The 19332-nt window shown below is 39.9% G+C and overlaps 2 protein-coding genes across 6 annotated transcripts; both read left to right on the top strand.

Annotated features, from left to right (window-relative positions):
• The first annotated feature begins 1201 nt into the window (after window positions 1-1201).
• LOC122868075 (protein kinase C and casein kinase substrate in neurons protein 3-like) lies at window positions 1202-8643 on the top strand. Of its 2 annotated transcripts, none has more exons than XM_044179650.1 (10): window positions 1202-1454; window positions 2957-3027; window positions 3196-3352; window positions 3605-3840; window positions 5182-5337; window positions 5761-5936; window positions 6058-6178; window positions 6625-6692; window positions 6831-6910; window positions 8002-8643. In XM_044179650.1, exons 2-10 carry the CDS (start codon window positions 2971-2973, stop codon window positions 8112-8114), a joined length of 1164 nt encoding a protein of 387 aa, XP_044035585.1. In that variant the 5' UTR covers window positions 1202-1454; window positions 2957-2970; the 3' UTR covers window positions 8115-8643. The 2 variants fall into 2 exon arrangements, with proteins under 2 accessions (XP_044035585.1, XP_044035584.1); XM_044179649.1 differs by lacking the exon at window positions 1202-1454 and adding an exon at window positions 1623-1793.
• A 479-nt stretch (window positions 8644-9122) lies between these two features.
• LOC122868070 (circularly permutated Ras protein 1-like) lies at window positions 9123-19328 on the top strand. Of its 4 annotated transcripts, none has more exons than XM_044179638.1 (20): window positions 9123-9275; window positions 9578-9671; window positions 10201-10455; window positions 11590-11817; window positions 11955-12089; window positions 12205-12285; window positions 12390-12463; window positions 12746-12931; window positions 13040-13081; window positions 13338-13427; window positions 13629-13780; window positions 13872-13953; window positions 14534-14664; window positions 14913-14997; window positions 15170-15276; window positions 15416-15528; window positions 16848-16965; window positions 17488-17628; window positions 18716-18809; window positions 19038-19328. In XM_044179638.1, the coding sequence occupies exons 1-20, from the start codon at window positions 9195-9197 to the stop codon at window positions 19125-19127; spliced, it is 2379 nt and encodes a 792-aa protein (XP_044035573.1). In that variant the 5' UTR covers window positions 9123-9194; the 3' UTR covers window positions 19128-19328. The 4 variants fall into 4 exon arrangements, with proteins under 4 accessions (XP_044035573.1, XP_044035572.1, XP_044035575.1 ...); XM_044179637.1 differs by having other exon boundaries at window positions 9124-9275; window positions 11955-12095; XM_044179640.1 differs by having other exon boundaries at window positions 9230-9279; window positions 11955-12095.
• Window positions 19329-19332: the final 4 nt, after the last annotated feature.

Raw genomic sequence — 19332 nt, 5'->3', positions numbered from 1 at the left:
TCAATCAGGTTTCTTCTTTAATTTGTCACCCATCTGTAATTTCAATGGAGGCTGAGTAAACGGGGGGCACTGAATGTGGAAACTGATGTGACTCTTGAAATTTTAAAATGTCATTTTCCAATGCTGTGAGCACCACAAACAAAATTACATTCACCTCTTGTACTGGGTTGAGGCAGAAATCTCACAGACTGATATCTCAAAGCACATAAAGCAGAAAAACTATCATGACTAGATACCACTAGTGTGTGGTAAGTGAGAAAATATATGTTTTAATAAATTGGGTGAACCAACCCAGAAGGAAATGTAAATCTCTGCTGGGACATATTGTAACCCTCAAAGACATGTCACTTTAGTTGACATTGTGAGAAGGCAAACATTAAATAACTCATGCTGTAATTACAAACTGTCATGGACGACACACTGAAGTCCATTAGTATTTCCATTGTGGTCCTTGATGTAAAAAGAGTAAGGTCAAAGTGACATCATACTACAAACAAACCAATACCTAAATTATAGTCAATAAAATCACAAAAATATTTTTTTTAAAGTTAAGTAGAATGATAACTTACTCTTCCAGGTTTGCTTCTTTTTAAAGTTGTGGTGCCCATTTTTTTAAAACATGTAAATCAGCTCATTCCAATGTCTGGCATCATAAAACCTAAAGGAACACATACCCAAGTTGATACAAAGCTTCTGCAACCACAAGTGAGAAACAGTATCTCTTGTATGGTGGGAGGTGAAAGTGGTCCTTGAGCTACTCTGGCTGTGGATAAGCTGTTAAACATTAGTGGATGTTTGAAAAGTCTAATTATATGCTGCATTTACCACAAAAAGACTGAGAACTATAAACCAGATAGAGGCAGCAGTAAGTAAACTTTAACTCTAGGATGACACCGGTGTTCTCCTTTAACTTCTGGCTATTATCTAGTAAAATAATGCCCAGAATGAGTAAACAGTTTGTGGGTGAACATACTGTACTCTCTTTGACATGCTCTCTTTCTAGACCTGACCACAGAGAGAATGGCAGGTCACAAAGGGGCACAGGGCTCTCTCCCCCACCTCCCACCCCCACCCGCTGTCACACACACTCACTAATAAGCTCACATGACTCTGTGCCACACTGACATGTTTCTGTGACCAGCAAACGGTCAAAATGAAGGTTCAGCATCTCATTAGCACCATATTGAGAGAGAAAGAAGGAGGGACGGGCAGGAAGAGAGAAGGAGGGGGACTCTTCCAGCTGTTTTTCTAATAGCAGAGTGGAGAGAAAGTGAGAGGGGGATAGTCAAAGAAGTGCTAAACAGCCTGATAGGGTGGAAGCTAGCAAGTTAAAGAGACAAAGGATGGGGTTAAAGTAGGGAACAGAAGAGAAAGAGGAAGAAGAGTTCATCCTGGAATGACTGTGAACTAAAATATCTAGAATATCTCAGCTGACGGTGGGGAGAGCAAGAAAGGTAAGTTTCTTCCTCCCTCTTTGTTTGCCCTGAAGCCAATTAGCAGCGGAGTGATTACCATGCAAAGGCTCTGTTAAAAAAAAAATCTTTCTGCTTGCTTGCATTGTCTCGGTGTCTCACGCCCACTTTCAGATCAACAACGTGTGTGTGTAACTTTAAGTGCCAAGGGAAAATTGGGTCAGAGAGAGAGGAGAGAGGGAGAGAAGCGTGTGGTAGAGGAGGAGAGGCACACTGGGAGAGGGGGAGACGGACAGAGAAATGGAGAGAAATCCTCAGCAGGCCCTTGAACTACAGTAACAAGTGGTCACTTGAGTAATCACTGGTGATTCAGAGAGAAATGTAAGTGCTGGTTTCTCCCAGGCATGACTGCTCTGTTTCCACTTTTTGTTTCTTACTGGCTTGTGGGTGGAGGTTTTTGGCATTAAAATACTTTTATGAATGCTTCTGTGTGATAAAATGAGATGCATGCACAAGAACAGAATCAGATTCAGTCAATAAGTGAAATCTAAGTTGAGCCTTCAGGGACTCCCTACTATGTTTCCACTTGCAGGAGCTCATAGCAACTGACAAAAACTATGAAATAACATTATAATAAGTTTGAAGACCAGCTATAGCTGAGGGAAAGAAAGTCCTAGACGAGCCTGAATCATGCTCAGTCTTGTGATGAGGTGTGGTGGTTAGTCACTTTCATATTACTCAGCCAGCAATGTGTCAACATGTTACCCAGACAGAAATAGGCCCGAATGTGACTGCGTCTTTTGCGTGTTTGTGCGTGCATCTCCCGTCTTTTATTCAATCTGCCTTCTCCTTCTAATGTATCCGCCACTTGTGCTTTGCTTTACATGCTGTGCAAAAACATCTGCTAGTGGACAGTTTATTCCTTTTAAACCCTCCATTCCCGTTTGTTTGCCAAATCAGAAACCAGCCCCTGCTGGGCTCTTGTGGTCGTGATCTCTGAATCGAATGGCAGGAGGAGTCATAGTGGGAGACAGTTGGTTCTAATAGACCTTGTATTAGCCAGAGCAAAGGGAAAGATGACCTTTCCCTGCTATTTATTTTGGGAAGGCAACAGGAAGAATGCCGGAGCAGCTGTTCTATTCCTGCTGGCAGATCCCACCCCTGTGAATTCCAGTCTGCCACTGCAATGACACTCCCCTTACTCACGCAGGGGGTTTGGATGTATCCAAGCACTGTACAGTGTAAATAACACCTCGTCAGTATCGTCTAAGTTGTTATGGCAATAAGCTCAGCAACATACACACACACACAGTCAGCAAGGTTTCAGCCCCCAAATTATTCCCTATCAGAGATTTGTGCCATTTAGGGGGAACAGCTCTGCTTATGAGGAAGTCAGCCTGCTGTATCTGCACATTACACCGTGTAGACATGATAATCAGTGTCACCTGTCTGCCAATAAAAGCTGTTTTTCCTTGCTTGTTATGCAACCAGTCTAGCAACCCTATTGTGTAACACAAATGGCTATCTCTTGCTTTCTGAGACAGACACATTCCCAATAATGGCAAGCCTTCCCAAAGAGCCGCCCGAGGATGCCAAGAAACAGAGCTTCTGGATGGTGAGGATTATATTCATGATCGAATCTAAGAAAACTACCACCCGAGGAATAGCTAGTTAATCCAAAACAGGGCTCGTGTGTGTTTATGAATATAAAACTCATCCTTGTGCAGTTGAGTTCTACAGGCCTGTTATTCTTACACATCATCACCATCTTTCCTCCTCCCAGCCGGGGAATTATGTGCGTACAGTGCACCGAACTGAACAGTCCTTCCAGGCCTGCAATGACATTGTGGCCTGCTTCATGGAGAGAGCGAAGGTAGAAAAACAGTACGCCCAGCAGCTCAACCAGTGGAGCAGCAAGTGGAAGTCCATAGTGGATTCTCGTAAGTATGAGAAGCTGCATGATGGGGAGCCTCGGTGGCCTACAAACAGACAACATGCATTCCCGGGCCTTTTTAATCATGTCAGCGCTCATCAAGTTAAAATTACCACTTGATTCTTATTAAATGGCTGCATCTGTGTTTGTTTGAAACTTTCCAGTAGACAAATGGTGGTTATTATTTCTCTATTGGTTCCATGACTCACCTCTGTGCTCTCTGTTATGTCATTCCTCAGTCTTTTTTCTCCTTCCCCAGGGCCACTTTACGGCTCCCTCATGAGGGCGTGGCAGTGTTTCTTCACCTCCACTGAGCGCTTGTCCACCCTCCACTCTTCCATCTCCCAGTCACTCATGGCAGAGGAAAGGGACCGGGTGAAGACCTGGCAGAAGGAGACCTTTCCAAAGAAAATCTTCTGTGGGTTCAGGGAGAGCTACGACAACAACACAAGTTTTTCACGTGCGCAGAAACCCTGGTCCAAAAAGCTGATGAAGGTCCAGCACATTTTGATTAATCTGTGTGTGTGTGTGTGTGTGCATATGCTTGTAATGGTGGTCATAAGTAGCAATGATAATTTGACACAAAATCTTTACTCAAGATCCACTTGTTGCTTTCTTCTGCAGCTTTCATTTGCATGTCCTGGTCTTCATTAGTGAATGGAGTTTGCGAACTCAAACAGTTGGCAACTCCATCTGCTGATGAAGACCGTGAGATGCGGTTGAAAGCTCAGAAAAAAGCTAGTAAGTGGACTTTGAAGAACTGGTACTTTTTTTTGTCAAACTACTATTTTAAAGGTCAAAAATGAACTGTCACTTCGACATTTTGGAAAACAGACTTATTCGCTTTCTTGCTGAGTTAGCTGAGAAGATTGATACCACTCTCAAGTCTTTATTATAAATATTAAACTTCTGCCAGGAGACAGCTTCACTTAGCATAAACACTGGGAACAGGGGAAACAGCTAGCTTGGCTCCAGCACCTCTGAAGCTCACTAATTAACACTTTGTATCTTGTTTGTTTAAGCCATACAAAGTCAAAGTGTAAAATCGATAGATTATGGTTTTACAGGGGTTTGGCACGTAACTCCCTGTAAGATAAGCTAATGGATTGCTGGCTGTAGCTGCACATTTAGGTTACAGAAATGAAAGTGCTGTCAATCAACTCTTTTAACTCGTGTCAAAAAAGTGAGTAATGCATTTCCCAAAATGTCAAACTAGTCCTTATGCATACATATTTGCAAGTTATACATCATTATTTAAAGCACAGCATGTAACTTGAATGAAAATGAATGTAAAATTAAGAAGCTAATCTTTGAGAGACTAAACCTAGCCACAAAAAAATACACTTTAGCAATAAATTAAAACAAACTAAACTGACCAAAAATTCAACTTGATTTGAAAATTTGGAAACATTAAATATACAATACAATGCTGTGCAAAATTAAATCAGTGTATCAGCGACCTGTTGCAGTGTTATGGGGAGTTATGTGCCGGACAAGACTCGAGGAAGTCACTACATTTTTTGTACAAATTCAACAAACAAGATATAACATGTTAATTAGTGAGCTTTCGAGGTGCTGGTAGGCATATTTTTTTACCTTTGGACAGAGCCACGCTAGCTTTTTCCCCCTGTTTCCAGTCTTTGTGCTAAGCTAAGCGAACCATATCCTGTCTATCCCTAGCTTCATATATACCGGATAGATTTGAAAGTGGTATTGATCTTCTCATCTAACTCTCAGCAAGAAAGCTAATAAGAATATTTCAAAATATGTCGTACTTTTCCATTAAGTAAATTGTGTTTGTGTGTGTGTGTGTGTGTGTGTGTGTGTATTCAACAGCTGGAGAAGGTCCGGGTTGCCTATCACAAGTCCTGTCAGAGGGAGCAAACAGCCCTCGATAAAGAGAAACAAGCAAACGAAAACTCTGAGATGAGTCCAGAGAAAAAGCAGAAAATCACAGATGCCAGAGAGAAGGCCTCAGAGGAGAAAGAGAAGGTGAGGAGAGATGTTAACACATTGTACCACTTCACTCCAAGTCATGCATGCTGAATAAGGGCTTCATTCACAGCACATTTAAATTCACAATTCCTGATTCACGACGTGCCACAGAGTTAAACATGTTGCATTCCAGGAATGTTTTGTTGGCCTGCTGCATGCAGTGATATTTATTCAGTTCAACTATCAACTCTAAACACAAGCCCCAGCCTTACATTTCTGTTCCAAGCATTTCCCTTGTATGGAGATGGGTTACTGTTACACTGTTCAGTGTTTATGGAGACCAGCATGGGAACAGTAAAGAGCACCAGATGATTTATACATTTTAGATTGTCCTCCATTAAAGAAACACAGTAAATGTTCTTCCTGAGGGAGTGTACAGCAACGTTTCATCATAAAACTGTTTTTGTGAGCTGCCTGCAGAGTAGAGAGCACTACGAGAAAGTGCTGGAGGATGTGACGTCTTACACACCTCGCTATATGGAGGAGATGGAAGCCATTTTTGAACAGTCGCAGGAGGAGGAGAGGAAGAGGATCAGCTTTCTGAAGCAGGTCTTCCTCTCCATCCACAGACATCTTGACATCACCAACAATGAGAGGTGAGCAGCCATCAGATGACTGGGTGTGAGAATAGTGTGTGTGACTCTTGGGTTAATGCAGAGCAAGTGTTTCTGTGTATTTACTGTGTCATGACAAACCAGCTCTGTGTCCTTGTGTCAGTGTGAAGGCAGTGTACAGTGAGCTCCACCACACTCTGATGTCCATCAATGATCAAGATGATGTCAAATGGTGGAAGAACAACCACGGTCCTGGCATGCCCACCAACTGGCCAAAGATTGAGGTATTTTACAAAGTTTCACTCCAGTACATAGAGGAAAAAAATACATGCACTCTCAGGACAACCAAATCACAATAAACAATAGAATGATACATCATTTATCTTTATTTCTTACTTTAGAAACATGAACTAAAGGTGGCAAGATCTTCTAAAAGAATTATTGTTGTATTTGTGTGAAAATCTTTGTTGTAGTAGTGTTTTTCTTGTTTTTACCTCAGTTAAAGAAATATATGGCCTCACACATTGTCTAAAACCCATATAAATGAGACTTTTTCCATGAAAAGTTAACATTTTAGACATGAAGTGTTTTCAGATCTCTGGTGTAAAGCCCCCAAATTACCTCAAGTTGTGTGAATATTTGCATGATCTTGCAATGCATTCATTGTAGGTGTTTAACTTGACCAAAGAGTTGATAAATTTGAAACCCTAACTTTTATCTCATCCATCAGGAATGGGTCCCACCAGTAAAAAAGCTAAACAGAAAAAAGAGAGACCAGAAAAGAAAAGAGGGCCGACCGTAAGTTATCCAGTGTAGTGCTTTCAATATATGGTAACAAATTTTTTAAAAATAACCAAAAAGAACAATGTACATTTTATTCCAACTCCTATCTATGTGACTGTTGACTGTTTAAACATCACTGTCTTCTTCTGTTAGCGTGATGATTGGGGGTGTGAAGGTGCGAGCTCTGTACGACTACGTGGGAGAGGAGGGTGATGAGCTGTCCTTTAAATCAGGTGACACATAAAGTGTGATGTGACGACAGTTGTGTTATTCTCAATGTTAAAGCTACAATAGGCAAGATTTTTATACAAAATTACAACCGTTGTATCAGTATAAATGGGAGTGGGAAGACAGAAATGCATCCCATTTCTCTAAAATGATGACAGACAGGCTGGTAAACATAAGTGTGCTGTGTGCAGTTTACTGATGTTACGTTACAGGATTTCTGGGTATTGAAGTTCAAATATAATGTTTTAAGGCCACCTCTTTATCAAAATCGAAGTTTCCCAGTGTAGCTTTGGCCAACTGCTCGCCTCATCATCTAGAGTGGCACCAGAATCAGAGGTGTCGTCATGACAACTCCTTTGTCTTTTGCAAATGTTACTGTTTTATCTTGCTGTATGATGGCGTAGTTTTATCCAAGTGTGGAAATAGATGTTTTACTTATATAATAAAGCATTGGAATCTAAACAAACAGTACAAAAACATGAGTGTAAAACATGAAAGTACCATTTGCAAGGTGTCTGTAACTTTTGTAGCCAGATGACCCACTTCTGGGCAACTGAGTAAAGCTGATGTAGCAAACAGCAACCATCACAGTCAATCAAGGCAAACACACCCTCTAAAAATGAAATATTTTCTAAATATTTTTTCAAATCACTAACTTCTTAGATCCTAATTTATACAAAAAATTAAAAAAGCATTGAAAAAGTGGAGATTTGATTGAGATTGAGGCACCTAGTGGCCTTAACAGGAACAACACTTTAAGGCATTTTTGCAATGGCTTTAACAAGGAGTTGTGCTGTGTTTTTATTTGGATTTGCTGCAGTATCTACTGGACTCACAGAGGTTATTCTAGTTGAACTATAGTATAGTCAAAGTGTCAAAGAATGAGTAAGGTGGCCAATTAGAAAACTCCCATATGGTCGGTTGGTAGTACTTTAAAGTAAACAAAAAATTACTACTTTGCGTATCATGACACATAATTTACTCTTTATTAAAACAAGGATTTTTTTAATATGTTGAATCACAGAAGCAAGATGTTGCATTTTAACAGACTTTTATTTTCTGTGAATATGACTAATTTTCTTCATTTTAATCCCAGGTGAAGTGTTCCTGAAGGTCGAGGAGGAGGACGACCAGGGTTGGTGTCGAGGAGTCCTGAGTGGAGGGAAGGAGGGCTTCTACCCAGCAAATTATGTTGAAGTTGCCGAGTGATGCCACACTGTCTAATATACTACGTCCTAAACTTATTTCTCACAAAGAGTTAGTTTTCAAATCTTCTAAAAATAACAATTATTATTATATTATATGTTGTCACACTGATTTTGAGTTAATGTCATATATAATTTGTTCCCAGCCATTTTTGAAATGTAAAATATGTTAAGGCCTTAATATTCTAACCTACTTTGAGTACTTCTGCAATAAGAATTAACTTATCAAAGACTAGAATGTACTGTTTGTGCAGGAGCTGTATGTGTATATGTGTGAGTATGTACGTGCGTTTGCATGTATGTGTGCACGTTAAGACGCAACAAAGGAGAATAAGAGAGGTTATTTATTTACTACCATCATGTCTGAGTCAACAGGTCAAATGAAACATCAGGTTTACCCAGGCACAGGTTTACTATGATTTGTGCACACAAGGTTAATGTTTACTTAAAAAGTATTATATAGAAGCACACAGAAGTGACTTTGACTGAGAGAGTGGATTTTCAAAATAAAAGTGTAATTTTTTTGCCTCTAATCTGTCATGTTGACTTTTATTTATTTGTTTGCCATGCTAGCTGTGTGGGTCTATGGATGGTAATGTTGGTCAGTTTGTTGGTCCAACACTTTGATCCAGACTGAAATCTCAACAACTATCCGATGAATTGCCATGAAATTTTGTTGTTGTTTTTGTTTTTATTTTGCAACCAGATAATTTATTCCACATCTAGATTCATTACATGAATCAAACATAGGCCAAAGAAAATACTGAGAGACAATTAACAAAAACAATAAGAAGAAAGGATAGTCAGTGTAGGATATTCTTTTATTTTGAAAAGGCTATTAATCATCAGTCTATATTAATCATCTTGACCTTCAACATTTTACTGCCATGCTTTTCAATTCAGCTTCTATTCTTTCACCCATTTTATTTACATTTATGAAATGTTTAACTAGAGTTAGGCAATATGCGATAAATCTCTAACTAACCACCCAACCTCTCAGCTTTGTGAACACGCCCGATTTGGTATCATAGAAGACTCTTGAGGAAAGAAACCTGTTGGACAAGATGCCTGAGACAAATAATGAATGACGTCATGCAGTGACTCTGAGACCTGGGAGGATTTCATGTTTTTGGTTGTCGGTCAGCATTCAAAGGACTCTGCATGTGTAAGTACGTCTTAGATATGTCTATTTTTTTAGAGGATTAGGTCATTTTAATTTTCGAACCAATACATACATGTTGGCTGCATTGTCTGGATGTTTCTTTTATTGGAGCACTTCTTAAAGGTGTGTCAAAATCTTAAAAACTGAATGTCACATGCTCCCCAGAGAAAAATGTACTGTAATTTACCTTGATTACTGTGGATTAGATTGTAAGTGTGTGTGTTATGTGTTAAAGAATTTAATGTAGCCTCTTTAATGTGTTATTAGGTGCCACGTTATGTTGAATAATGTCCTTTCTCTTACAGGCAGGTGACCTCACAATGGAATTTGCTTGTGGGTTTGTTTATGTGCCACCATCAGTGACTCAGAAGGACAATGCCAATGTATTTAAACGCTCAGGTGGGATTTCTTTCAATCACTTCCTGGCATGTGACATCAAAGGAAAAATCGAAATTTGTAGCACTAATACTTGTTTAAAAAGGCATTCTGGGAAATGTAGGAAGTCATTAACTGAAGTATAAATTGAGAGAAAGATTAAAGAAGTAAAGTCCAATACTTAATCACAAAATGACTGCTAATTTGTTTTGAATATGAAAGATTGATGATATATAACTGTGTAAAAGTATCCACAGGTGGATTGTTCCTTTCATCAGCGCTTTCTGGGTGACTGGATGGTTAAGTACTATTATGTATTATGCAATCAGTGACACACACAACCTCTCCTGTCTATCTTAGAGGAGATATTCCTTTCAGATACTTTGCTTTGCTCAGTAAAAGCCATCTGCCACCTGAGTCATATTTTCTTCACAGCACAAAGGTCACCGCTGCACCAGTTGTTATGTCTGTGCCCACATTTCTCTTGCAAGAAACAGTTCTCAAATTTACAGCCACCGTATATAGTTTTATTTTTATTATTTATGCTTTTTAGCTCTTCTCCCTCCTGTTAACCGGATCCGTCCTCGCATTCCTCCTCCCCCTCCTCCAACAAGCTCTGCAGAAGCCAAATCACCGAAATCCCACCCATCTCCCCCCAAGATTATTGAACAGTTGGAAAAGAGCAAGGGGGTGAAGAAGGTTGTGAAGCCCACTTCCTTCTATGAAAATGCAGAATTTCACAATAAACTGGAGACAGCTTCTTCCATCAGTATAACCCCTCAGCAGACAGCACCTCCTCGAAAAACAGGTACTGTGAATGTGGCAGTATTAGTGTAAATGTATGGCTGAACAAGTTTAGTGTCTGTTCTATAGTATTATCTTAAATACCATATATACCGATATCTTAAAGGAGTAATTTACCCTAAAATGCAACGCTATCCTCTCAGTCACAATCCACTGAGGGCTACCAAACACACAGGAAAGTTAGCTGCTGCTCTTTATTGACATTAATTTGATAATTTAAAAAAAAACACATATTCACACCTGGAAGCTGGCCAGTGCATCCAGTCTTATCTGATGACCACTGAGCAGCTCCACTGGAGAAGTTAGAGGTTAAGTGCCTTGCTCAAAGGCATCCCATCAGCGGTAAGGGCATGCCCTGCTCTTTCTCTTTCCACACCTAAATTTATCCAGTTTGAGGGAGTTTAAACCAGCGACCTTACCATAACATGCCTGCTTCTCAAATCTGTAGGCCACCACAGCCTTATTTTCAGATGCAAGAACATTTCTTTGCACATGCAGCAAAATTTGTGGCATATCATAAATGGTGCATTTCATTTGGGCTGGAGGCAGAAATCACAGATGCAGGTAACCGATCTGAAAATCTGAATATATTAAACCAAACGTATCTGCATGGTTAGATACAGTACCACTAAAGGTTAGGGATGCACCGTTTCAACATTTTCTCTCCCCACACAGATTGTAATACTTAAGCTCAGGGTGCTGATACCTAGAATCCGATAGCAGTTCTCTCTTTTTGCAAATTTGAAATCTGCATGGTAAGGTGATGCCAGGGATCGCTATGTGACTGAATCAAAACACTGAATTCTACAGTGACGTTTGCAGAAAGAAAATGTATTTAATGTGGTTCAGCCACATCATTGCTGATACCTGATGCGCTTAATAATGTCAGTATTCTAATCCGACGTATTGGATTAGTGCATCCCAAGAGAGAGAAAATGTGTTTTTTCATAATTTGGGTGAACTAGCCTTTTAAGCCTGTAGTTTGGTCGAGCTGCAGGTGGTAAATCACTGTGTGTTTGGCGGTCCACTACTCTTATGTAGGTATTTCATTGATCTGCATCCTACTAGGTGACCGACAGTTTTTATTGTTTGGGTTAATTATTGCTTTAACACACTGCTCCTATCTGCTTTTACCCAGCTCTTCTTCCACCACACATGAGACCTGCAGCAAACAGCCAGTCCCCTTGCCAGCCACTTCCTTCCCCCAACACCAACAGTCAGACATTCACCTATGACCTCCCTAAAAGTGAACCAGATTTAAATGCACAACCATGGGATCCAAACTACTCATACACTACACCAGAAGGCACGGGGGTCCAGTTGAAGCTGCCAGCTGATACTAGCAGCGTGTCGGCCCAGATATCAGGTAAACAGATGACAGTTTTATTTCTGTTTTTTTGACACAACATACTGTATTCTCTAGATTTGAAGCAGCTTTTGTTCAAATAGTCTGTAAGGAACATATAGATCATCCCAGTTTATTCTGTTCTGCTCAAACCTCAGCCCCACCCCTTCCTCCGAGACCTTCATTTATGAAGTCAATGCCAGATTACCTGGTTCTGTTACCAGCATCCCACTCATCTCCCTCATCATCTCAGAAATCCCTTTCAGACCCGTCATGTGTCCCATCACCTACTGGTAAAGGTAACTGTAAAAGTTATGCAGTCAAAAGAATAACACTCGTTATGAATGTTTTACACCACCAATGCAACACAAATGCTTATTTTTAATGCTCTTGTTGTTCCCAACCCAGGATCAGCAGATAAGGGGCTTCTGCCAGGGAATCCTAATGTGGTCCTCGTCAGTTTAGGGAAATTACTCTCAGAGGAAAGAGGTCAGTAAACTTTTATCATCACCATAAAACTTTAATTATCTGCCATCTAGGTTTATTTTCAGGCTTACTCGCTTATGATGTCGATCATGTTTACATATTTCCAGTGCAGACCATACAAGGAGAACCCGCCTCCTGTTCCCAGTGTGGCTCTGTGCTGGACTCCTCCTACGACAATGTGGTAATTACATACTGTATTTCATTTGACTTTTATTCTGAAACTGATAAGTAGGTAAACGATTAAGAGTCATTGATTTCAAATGTGAATAATAACTGTAAATCTCCTTCTAATCATTGGAAATAACAGAGCATGACAAACTCTTAGAGGCAGTCAAGCATAAGTATTATTGATCAAAACATAATGAAACAATGGATAACTTGGATTGGTTTGATTGATACAGACTGCAGGCTGGTTTGTAAAATGTTTCTCTGGTTGCTCTCACTGAGTGGACTTCTTCTACAGGTTGATGTGTGTTACTTCTGTCAGCGCTCGGAGTTGACCAGCTCTCCCAGTATACCACAGTGTCCTCTAAGTGGTCACCATGATGGTCTCTTCTTGCTCTATCCTAATGAAAAGCCCATGTGTGCTGCTGACGCTCTGCTGATCTTCTGCATCGACATCTCAGGCTCCATGAGCATCACCTCCCAGGTAAAAGCACATGACTGACACCGATCTGTTCACTGTTGGTATCATGACAGCTGGCATTCACAAATACAACCTGTGGCGTTTCAAATGATCAGTCTCTGTTGTTTTAAGGTCTCAGAGGGAGAGCATGTTGTCCACAGATCCCGTCTTCAGGTGAGTTTTTTTTCTCATTTTCAAGTCTCCTTTTAACTTTGTAAGACTGAAAATTAACACTATGCAAGCTACTGTAGATCCAGTTAGAGTTCATTTAAAAAGGGACAAACTCTCTAAGTAACACAACATTATAATTTGACTACAAAATCAATACTTAGCAATTGAAAAATTACAACATGGAGTATCACAACAATAACAGCTGTCCAAAATTCCATAAAGATGCCATTGGTGATAAAAATCATTGTATACAAACCAGTTTGTCCAGGAAGCCGTGTTGCAGTGTGTTCAGAGACTAAGTGAACAACAGCCTGACATACGAGTGGGACTCATCACCTTCAACAATGAGGTACATACATAATCATCAGAGTCTTGATCTAAAAAAAACTGTTCACAATAGATTTGTATGTACATTTTACATTTTCTCCCTGATTCTCCTTAATTTTCCTTTAGTTATCTATTTCTGACTTTTAAGTTTGTGTCTGACTCATATTTGATTTGTTTTTCAGTTTATTATTTTCTTATATAAAGTTAATATTACTGTTGCTAGGTGACAATGCATGGATATGAGAATTTCACGTCACATTTCCTGAGTGGTGCTGAGTTGACTAACAGCGACCATCTGAAAGAGGCTGCAGCCAGTTTCCCCAGTCCACCTCCACTCTCACAGACCAGGGACTACTTACAGAGACAAGTTATGGGGTAAGAGAAAAATCAGTGATTGGTGTGCAATCAATTGTCTTTGTCATCTTCAAATAACAAATGTATTTTTTGATTTTCTTCTTGTTGAAAGATTATCTGAAAGTGGGACTACAGCTCTCGGTCCAGCTGCCCTCCTGGCGATTGCAATGGCCTCCAGACAGCCAGGGTCCAGGGTAGGTTTAGTGTCTTGGTACGTTTTAGCCCATTTACAGTTTACATGTACTACATTATACATGTGACCTGTAGTAAATGATCATTTCACAGCACTGCATAGTTGCATAGAATCAGCAAAGTTAATGAATACCAAAGTCTTTATGACAGGTGTACAGACCCATAAACAAATAATAACAAGTGAAAAGGAACCAAGAATCCCACACAGTGATGGTCACTTGTACTCACTTTATTTGAATATAAAGTTTAATTTGTTAAACCTCAGGCCTGCATTAAGTTCCATTCATTTCAGTACAGGCTGAACTTAAGAACATACTTGGGACAACCTTAAGTAAAAACATTTTTGGGGGTCAAAGTCACGTTATTGTTGTGTGGCACTGTAGAGCACAGTTTTCAAATCAGTCTGCACTTTTAACCAGATGAGCTGTGATGTAAAGTTTATATGATTTGTAATATAACCCGGCAAAAAAAACAAACCTAAAGCAATCATGTTCCTAAAGCAATCATGTGTCAATTTTTCATTTTTCATTTTTTTTTCAAAACAATACAATCCTGATATGCTTATCCCTGCTGATCTCGAAGGTGATTATCTGTACAGATGGAAAGGCTAACACAGAGTTGGGGAATCTGGAGGTAGAGGATAATGATGCTCACACCCTCCTCACATCCACCATCTTTTACCAGGAGCTGGGGGAATATGCTGCCAGTCACGGGTTGGTACACATCTCCTCATCAATGTCAAGAATGGAACAAGCGTTAACATAAATATTATACTGCTGAACAGACAATTGACATACATTTACATAGTTTACTTGAAGCACTGTTGCTCCACCAACAAAATTAACTATAAGACTACTATAAGTGCAAATATTATTACTAATAAGGGGTCAGAGAGGTGGGGGTGGTCTGTTGTGCACTGTGCTGTAATGAAGTTCATACTGAAATGTCCTTCTTTCATTAGTGTGACAGTGTCTGTGCTGGCCATAGAGGGAACATACTGCAGGCTGGATGAGCTGGGAAGACTCGCTGATCGCACTGGAGGCAAAGTAAGAGACGATTTGTAATTGTGTTTCAACAATTGTCAGATTTTTAAACTGAGTGCCAATATTTTTATGTATGTCACTCATCCGTCCTTGTTGTCTGTGTGTGTGTGTGTGTGTGTGTGTGTGTGTGTGTGTGTGTGTGTGTGTGTGTGTGTGTGTGTGTGTTTTCCCCTAGGTGGTGATAGCAAGTGTCAAAAGATTGCACCCAGAGTTTGAACAGATCATTGAGAACAGGACCATAGCTACAAATTGTACTGTCACATTACTGCTGCCCCAGTCACTGTAAGATCTGCGCTGTATATACCTTCAATACTAATATTTCAAAATTCTTCATCAAGTGGTCTAGTTGGCACATGAATGCACTTTAAATTGCATTATTAACAAAGCCCACAGCACTGACTGATGTTCTCCTTTGGTCTAGGAGTATGAGAGGAGAGAGGGAAGCAGGACACAAAGGGACCAGAGAGGTTGGGAACGTGGACCCAGATACAGAGATCACCTTCCAGTTTGGAGCCAATGAACAGGGCGCAGAAGGTGAGGGGGAAAAAAATGGTTCAGGTCTTGCTGAACATTGCAAGATGTTGATTTCTGTTGTTGCCAACCAAGAAAACCTGAAGTCTCAATCTGAGATCACTGCAAGAGAGAAAAGTGAGCCAGAGTCATTACATCTGAAAACAAGAACTAACAAATCTGGATTGAGGAAAAATGCAAAAATAGGCCCAGTAAAAAAGTTGCAAAAGAAGTCCACGTCTTGCCACTTCTGGAAAGACAGGAATATGTCCATTTAAATGCACATGTCTCAATTCTACCTGTAATTTTTCTGAGAAAAGGCAATATCTACTGCAGAAACTGTCAAGGCAACAAAGAAATATTACTAGTCTGTCAGTGAGAAACAGCTTTCATTAAACTTCGATCAAATTAACATTTTAGCTGCTCTGGCGGCGTAGCTCCAGGGATGGCAATGTCAGTAGGGTTATGATTTTGGTCCAGGCAAAAATAAAACAACTATTGGGTGGATTGCCATGATATTTTGTACAGACATTCATGGTGCCCAGAGAATGAATCCTACTGACTCTGGTGATTCCCTGACTGTTCCTCTAGCACTACCATGAGGTTGACATTTTTGGTTTTCAGTGAAATATCTTGACAACAATTGGATGGATTGCCTGAAGTTTGCTACAGGTCCTTAAAAGATAAATTCCCCTGATCCCCTGATTTTTCCTCTAACGCCATCTTCAACTTTGGTTTATTACTAAACACCTGCAAAACTAATTCGCATCAGCCTTATCTTTACTTTGTGTTAAATGCTAATTAGCAAATTTTAGCATGCTAACAGGCTAAACTAAGATGATGAATCCTGATAAATATTGCCCTCTAAACATCAGCATGTTAGCATTGTTGCTGTGAGCATATTAGCATGCTGATATTAGCTTTTAGCTAAAAGCACCACTGTGCATAAATACAGCCTTGCATGTTTGCTTTTGACTCTTATTCATAATTCAGTACAGACACAGCTTAGTTGGGCATCTGGACTTAATAGACACAAATGAATTCTTCAGCAGTTCAACCTGAACTTGGGATCACTTGTGTGAGGGGAGCAGCCTGTATTCTGAGTGGAGGGCATCATCAGATGGGTCAGAGGTGGTTCATCTGAGCCAGTCTGACCACTGACTCCTTTAACAGGCCAGGGTGCTGTTTGACTCATTCGACCACTACAGCACTTATATTTGCCAAACCTAAATCTATAACCAGGCCCTGACACCATATTTAGTAACACTCAACTAGATTGTTGTTTAAAAAAAACCTGAAACTCTCTTGATTCATATTTGTGTTCTTTCTGTGCTGCTTTTCAGTGTCAGCGCCAGCCTCTGGTAGCCGTGTGTCCATCCAGCTGCAGATGAGGTACAGGCAGAGGAACGGACAGATGATGCTCAGAGTGATCACTGTGGATCGAGATGTTACTGATGACAGGTGATAATGATGTTTCCTTAATTACAGTGCTTCTCTCACTTTTCTGTTTTGAGATTGCCTCACCCACACAGAGCACTCTTTGCTGTTTGCATGCTTGTGGCCTCCTTGTGAGCTTAAACAAGTCATTATCTTGTAATATCTTTAATCAACGAGGCGTTCTCACCCTGAGGACAACAATTGATTAGATATATTATTTCATACCAATCTCAGTGAACCTTTAGGCAAAGCTTTGAAAATCCAAGGAGAATGGCTGTTGCTGAGATACGGCAGCCTTCACATCATGCAGAAATGATTGCAGCATGTAAATCGCATTTCTCATCCATTCTAACATTTAGTCACACTGTAAATGAACCTCTCAACTCAGTCTGCCCGCTTCATATACTGATTGAAGGTCGTGCAATTTATCGTCTGAGCAGCTACAAAGTGGCCCCTGCGTGTGTTTGCACAGTAATACAATGGTAAGGCTGAAGCTGTAAATGTTGAGAAGCACTCTTATGACAAAAGTGTGACCCTCCTTCTCAGCTCGGCGGCTCTGTCCTCACTGTCTCTGGCCATCATTCAGCTCAACTCGTCACAGGCCAGCGCCACTCTGGCTGTCAGAGGCCGCTTCCTCGACGCCAGGAGAGAAGGAGAGCTGCAGAAGAAGCTGATCGAGAGAGCAATGTGAGTTACAGGAGGGATGGAGGAAATGCTGACTGACGTTAGTGTGTGGGCAACATGTAGAGTGAGAGCTACTTCATGCTGAAGTCAGACAAATGGGTTTAATGAGTGCTGATTCTATATACATTGAAAAAAAAGACAAAAGACAGGAACAATTACAAAAACAAACAGATAAATCCAGTAATTGTTCAGGCGATATTAAAAAGCCGTTAAGAACATTTTGCAGCAAATGCTATAAACAAAAATATGAATTCAGATGATAAATATGACTGCACTGGATTACAGAGAACAAAACGTAGAAAGAAAAAAGTAAGTTAAAGGGAAATGAAAATCAGCTGAACTTGGATGGCTCTTCAGTAGAAAAATGACATTAAAATGTTCAAATATATCAGATTATTCTGATGAGCTGTAGATTTTTTATGCTTATAAGACCATTATTTATCACATTTCTCTCTAATTCAAAGGTTCCAATAAAAAACAACTGTTGACCAAAGTGCTGTACAATCAAAAATAGCAAAAACCCAATAAACCCAATAAAAACACAAAGACCAGTTTAAAAGACAAAAGGACGATAACATAATAAAAGCGATAAGACCATAAGAAAAAGACAAGGAATAAAGAAGTCTTTTAAGACAGGATTTAAAAACAGGCAGTGTAGGGGCCAGCCTAACATGCAGAGGCAACTCGTTCCAGAGTTTGCGGGCTACAACTCCAAAGGCACGATCCCCTCTGTGCTTCAGCTTTGATCTTGGTACAACCAGAAGCAACTGGTCAGTGGACATGAGTGACCTTGATGGGACGTGTGGTTGTAAAAGGTCAGAGAGATAGGTAGGAGCTAGCCCATTTAATGACTTGAAGGAAAACATTAAAATCTTAAAATCAATCCTAAGATGTACAGAGAGTCAGTGAAGGAAGGTTCATAAGTAATATACAGTATATCTTTCTGTTGTTATTCCTTATGATCAACTTGATATTATCAGTAAAATGACAGTGTGTGTCTGGATGCATGTTGTTTATTTATTGGATGAAGAGTATTTCTTAGTCTGGGCAAATACTGTACTGTACAAAGTGAGTGTGTCTCTGTTTGCAGAGAGCATAATCGCAGTGCAGATGACAAACAGACATACCAAGACTGGGTTAAAACCATGGAGCCAATATACAACAACATACATAACTTCCCAAGGGTGAGTTTTTAACAGTATTTTTTTATCAGGTTCAGTGCCTCACATTGGTTAGAATTACCACACTTAAACACTTAATTCTTTTGTATTTTTTTTCCCAGACAAAATCATTTCAGACTCACAGCTAATTCATGTCATGTCCTTAGAACTTATACTGCTTAGTACTAGAATACTTTGCCCGTTTTGCTCAACTTTTTCTGAGAATTCTTCCTTTCATCTTCCTCCCACCAGTCTCTAACAGACGCTGGTGCAGCACTGCTCTACACTATGAAGCACAGCAACAGGAAGTCCATCTCACTGAAGAATAAACATAAACTCTAGCCAACTGTCAGCCTCCACCTTTCACCTCGTTGGAAGCAACTCAAGTCATGAATGACAAGAATAAATGCTGCAGTTTGTATTTGATTATCTGGCTGAATAAATATCCATCAAATATTTCGCAATGTAAATACCATAATACAAATATGTATTACAGCATATCAACATAAAATATGGTATCATAAAGAATCTAAGTTCTCAGAATAAG

The sequence above is a fragment of the Siniperca chuatsi genome, linkage group LG20 (assembly GCF_020085105.1).
Source record: "Siniperca chuatsi isolate FFG_IHB_CAS linkage group LG20, ASM2008510v1, whole genome shotgun sequence".
Lineage (NCBI taxonomy): Eukaryota > Metazoa > Chordata > Actinopteri > Centrarchiformes > Sinipercidae > Siniperca > Siniperca chuatsi.
The sequence above is the reverse complement of the archived record's forward strand: the minus strand, read 5'-3'. Positions and strand labels throughout refer to the sequence as shown.

Bases quoted from the DNA above. Each gene is read 5' to 3' on its own strand.
- LOC122868075 (XM_044179650.1), top strand. From the start codon at position 2,971: ATGGCAAGCCTTCCCAAAGAGCCGCCCGAGGATGCCAAGAAACAGAGC. The intron at 5,937-6,057 runs GTGAGCAGCCAT...TCCTTGTGTCAG, and splicing joins GACATCACCAACAATGAGAG to TGTGAAGGCAGTGTACAGTG. The intron at 6,179-6,624 runs GTATTTTACAAA...CTCATCCATCAG, and splicing joins CCAACTGGCCAAAGATTGAG to GAATGGGTCCCACCAGTAAA.
- LOC122868070 (XM_044179637.1), top strand. From the start codon at position 9,195: ATGACGTCATGCAGTGACTCTGAGACCTGGGAGGATTTCATGTTTTTG. The intron at 14,998-15,169 runs GTAAGAGACGAT...GTTTTCCCCTAG, and splicing joins CTGATCGCACTGGAGGCAAA to GTGGTGATAGCAAGTGTCAA. The intron at 17,629-18,715 runs GTGAGTTACAGG...CTCTGTTTGCAG, and splicing joins AAGCTGATCGAGAGAGCAAT to AGAGCATAATCGCAGTGCAG.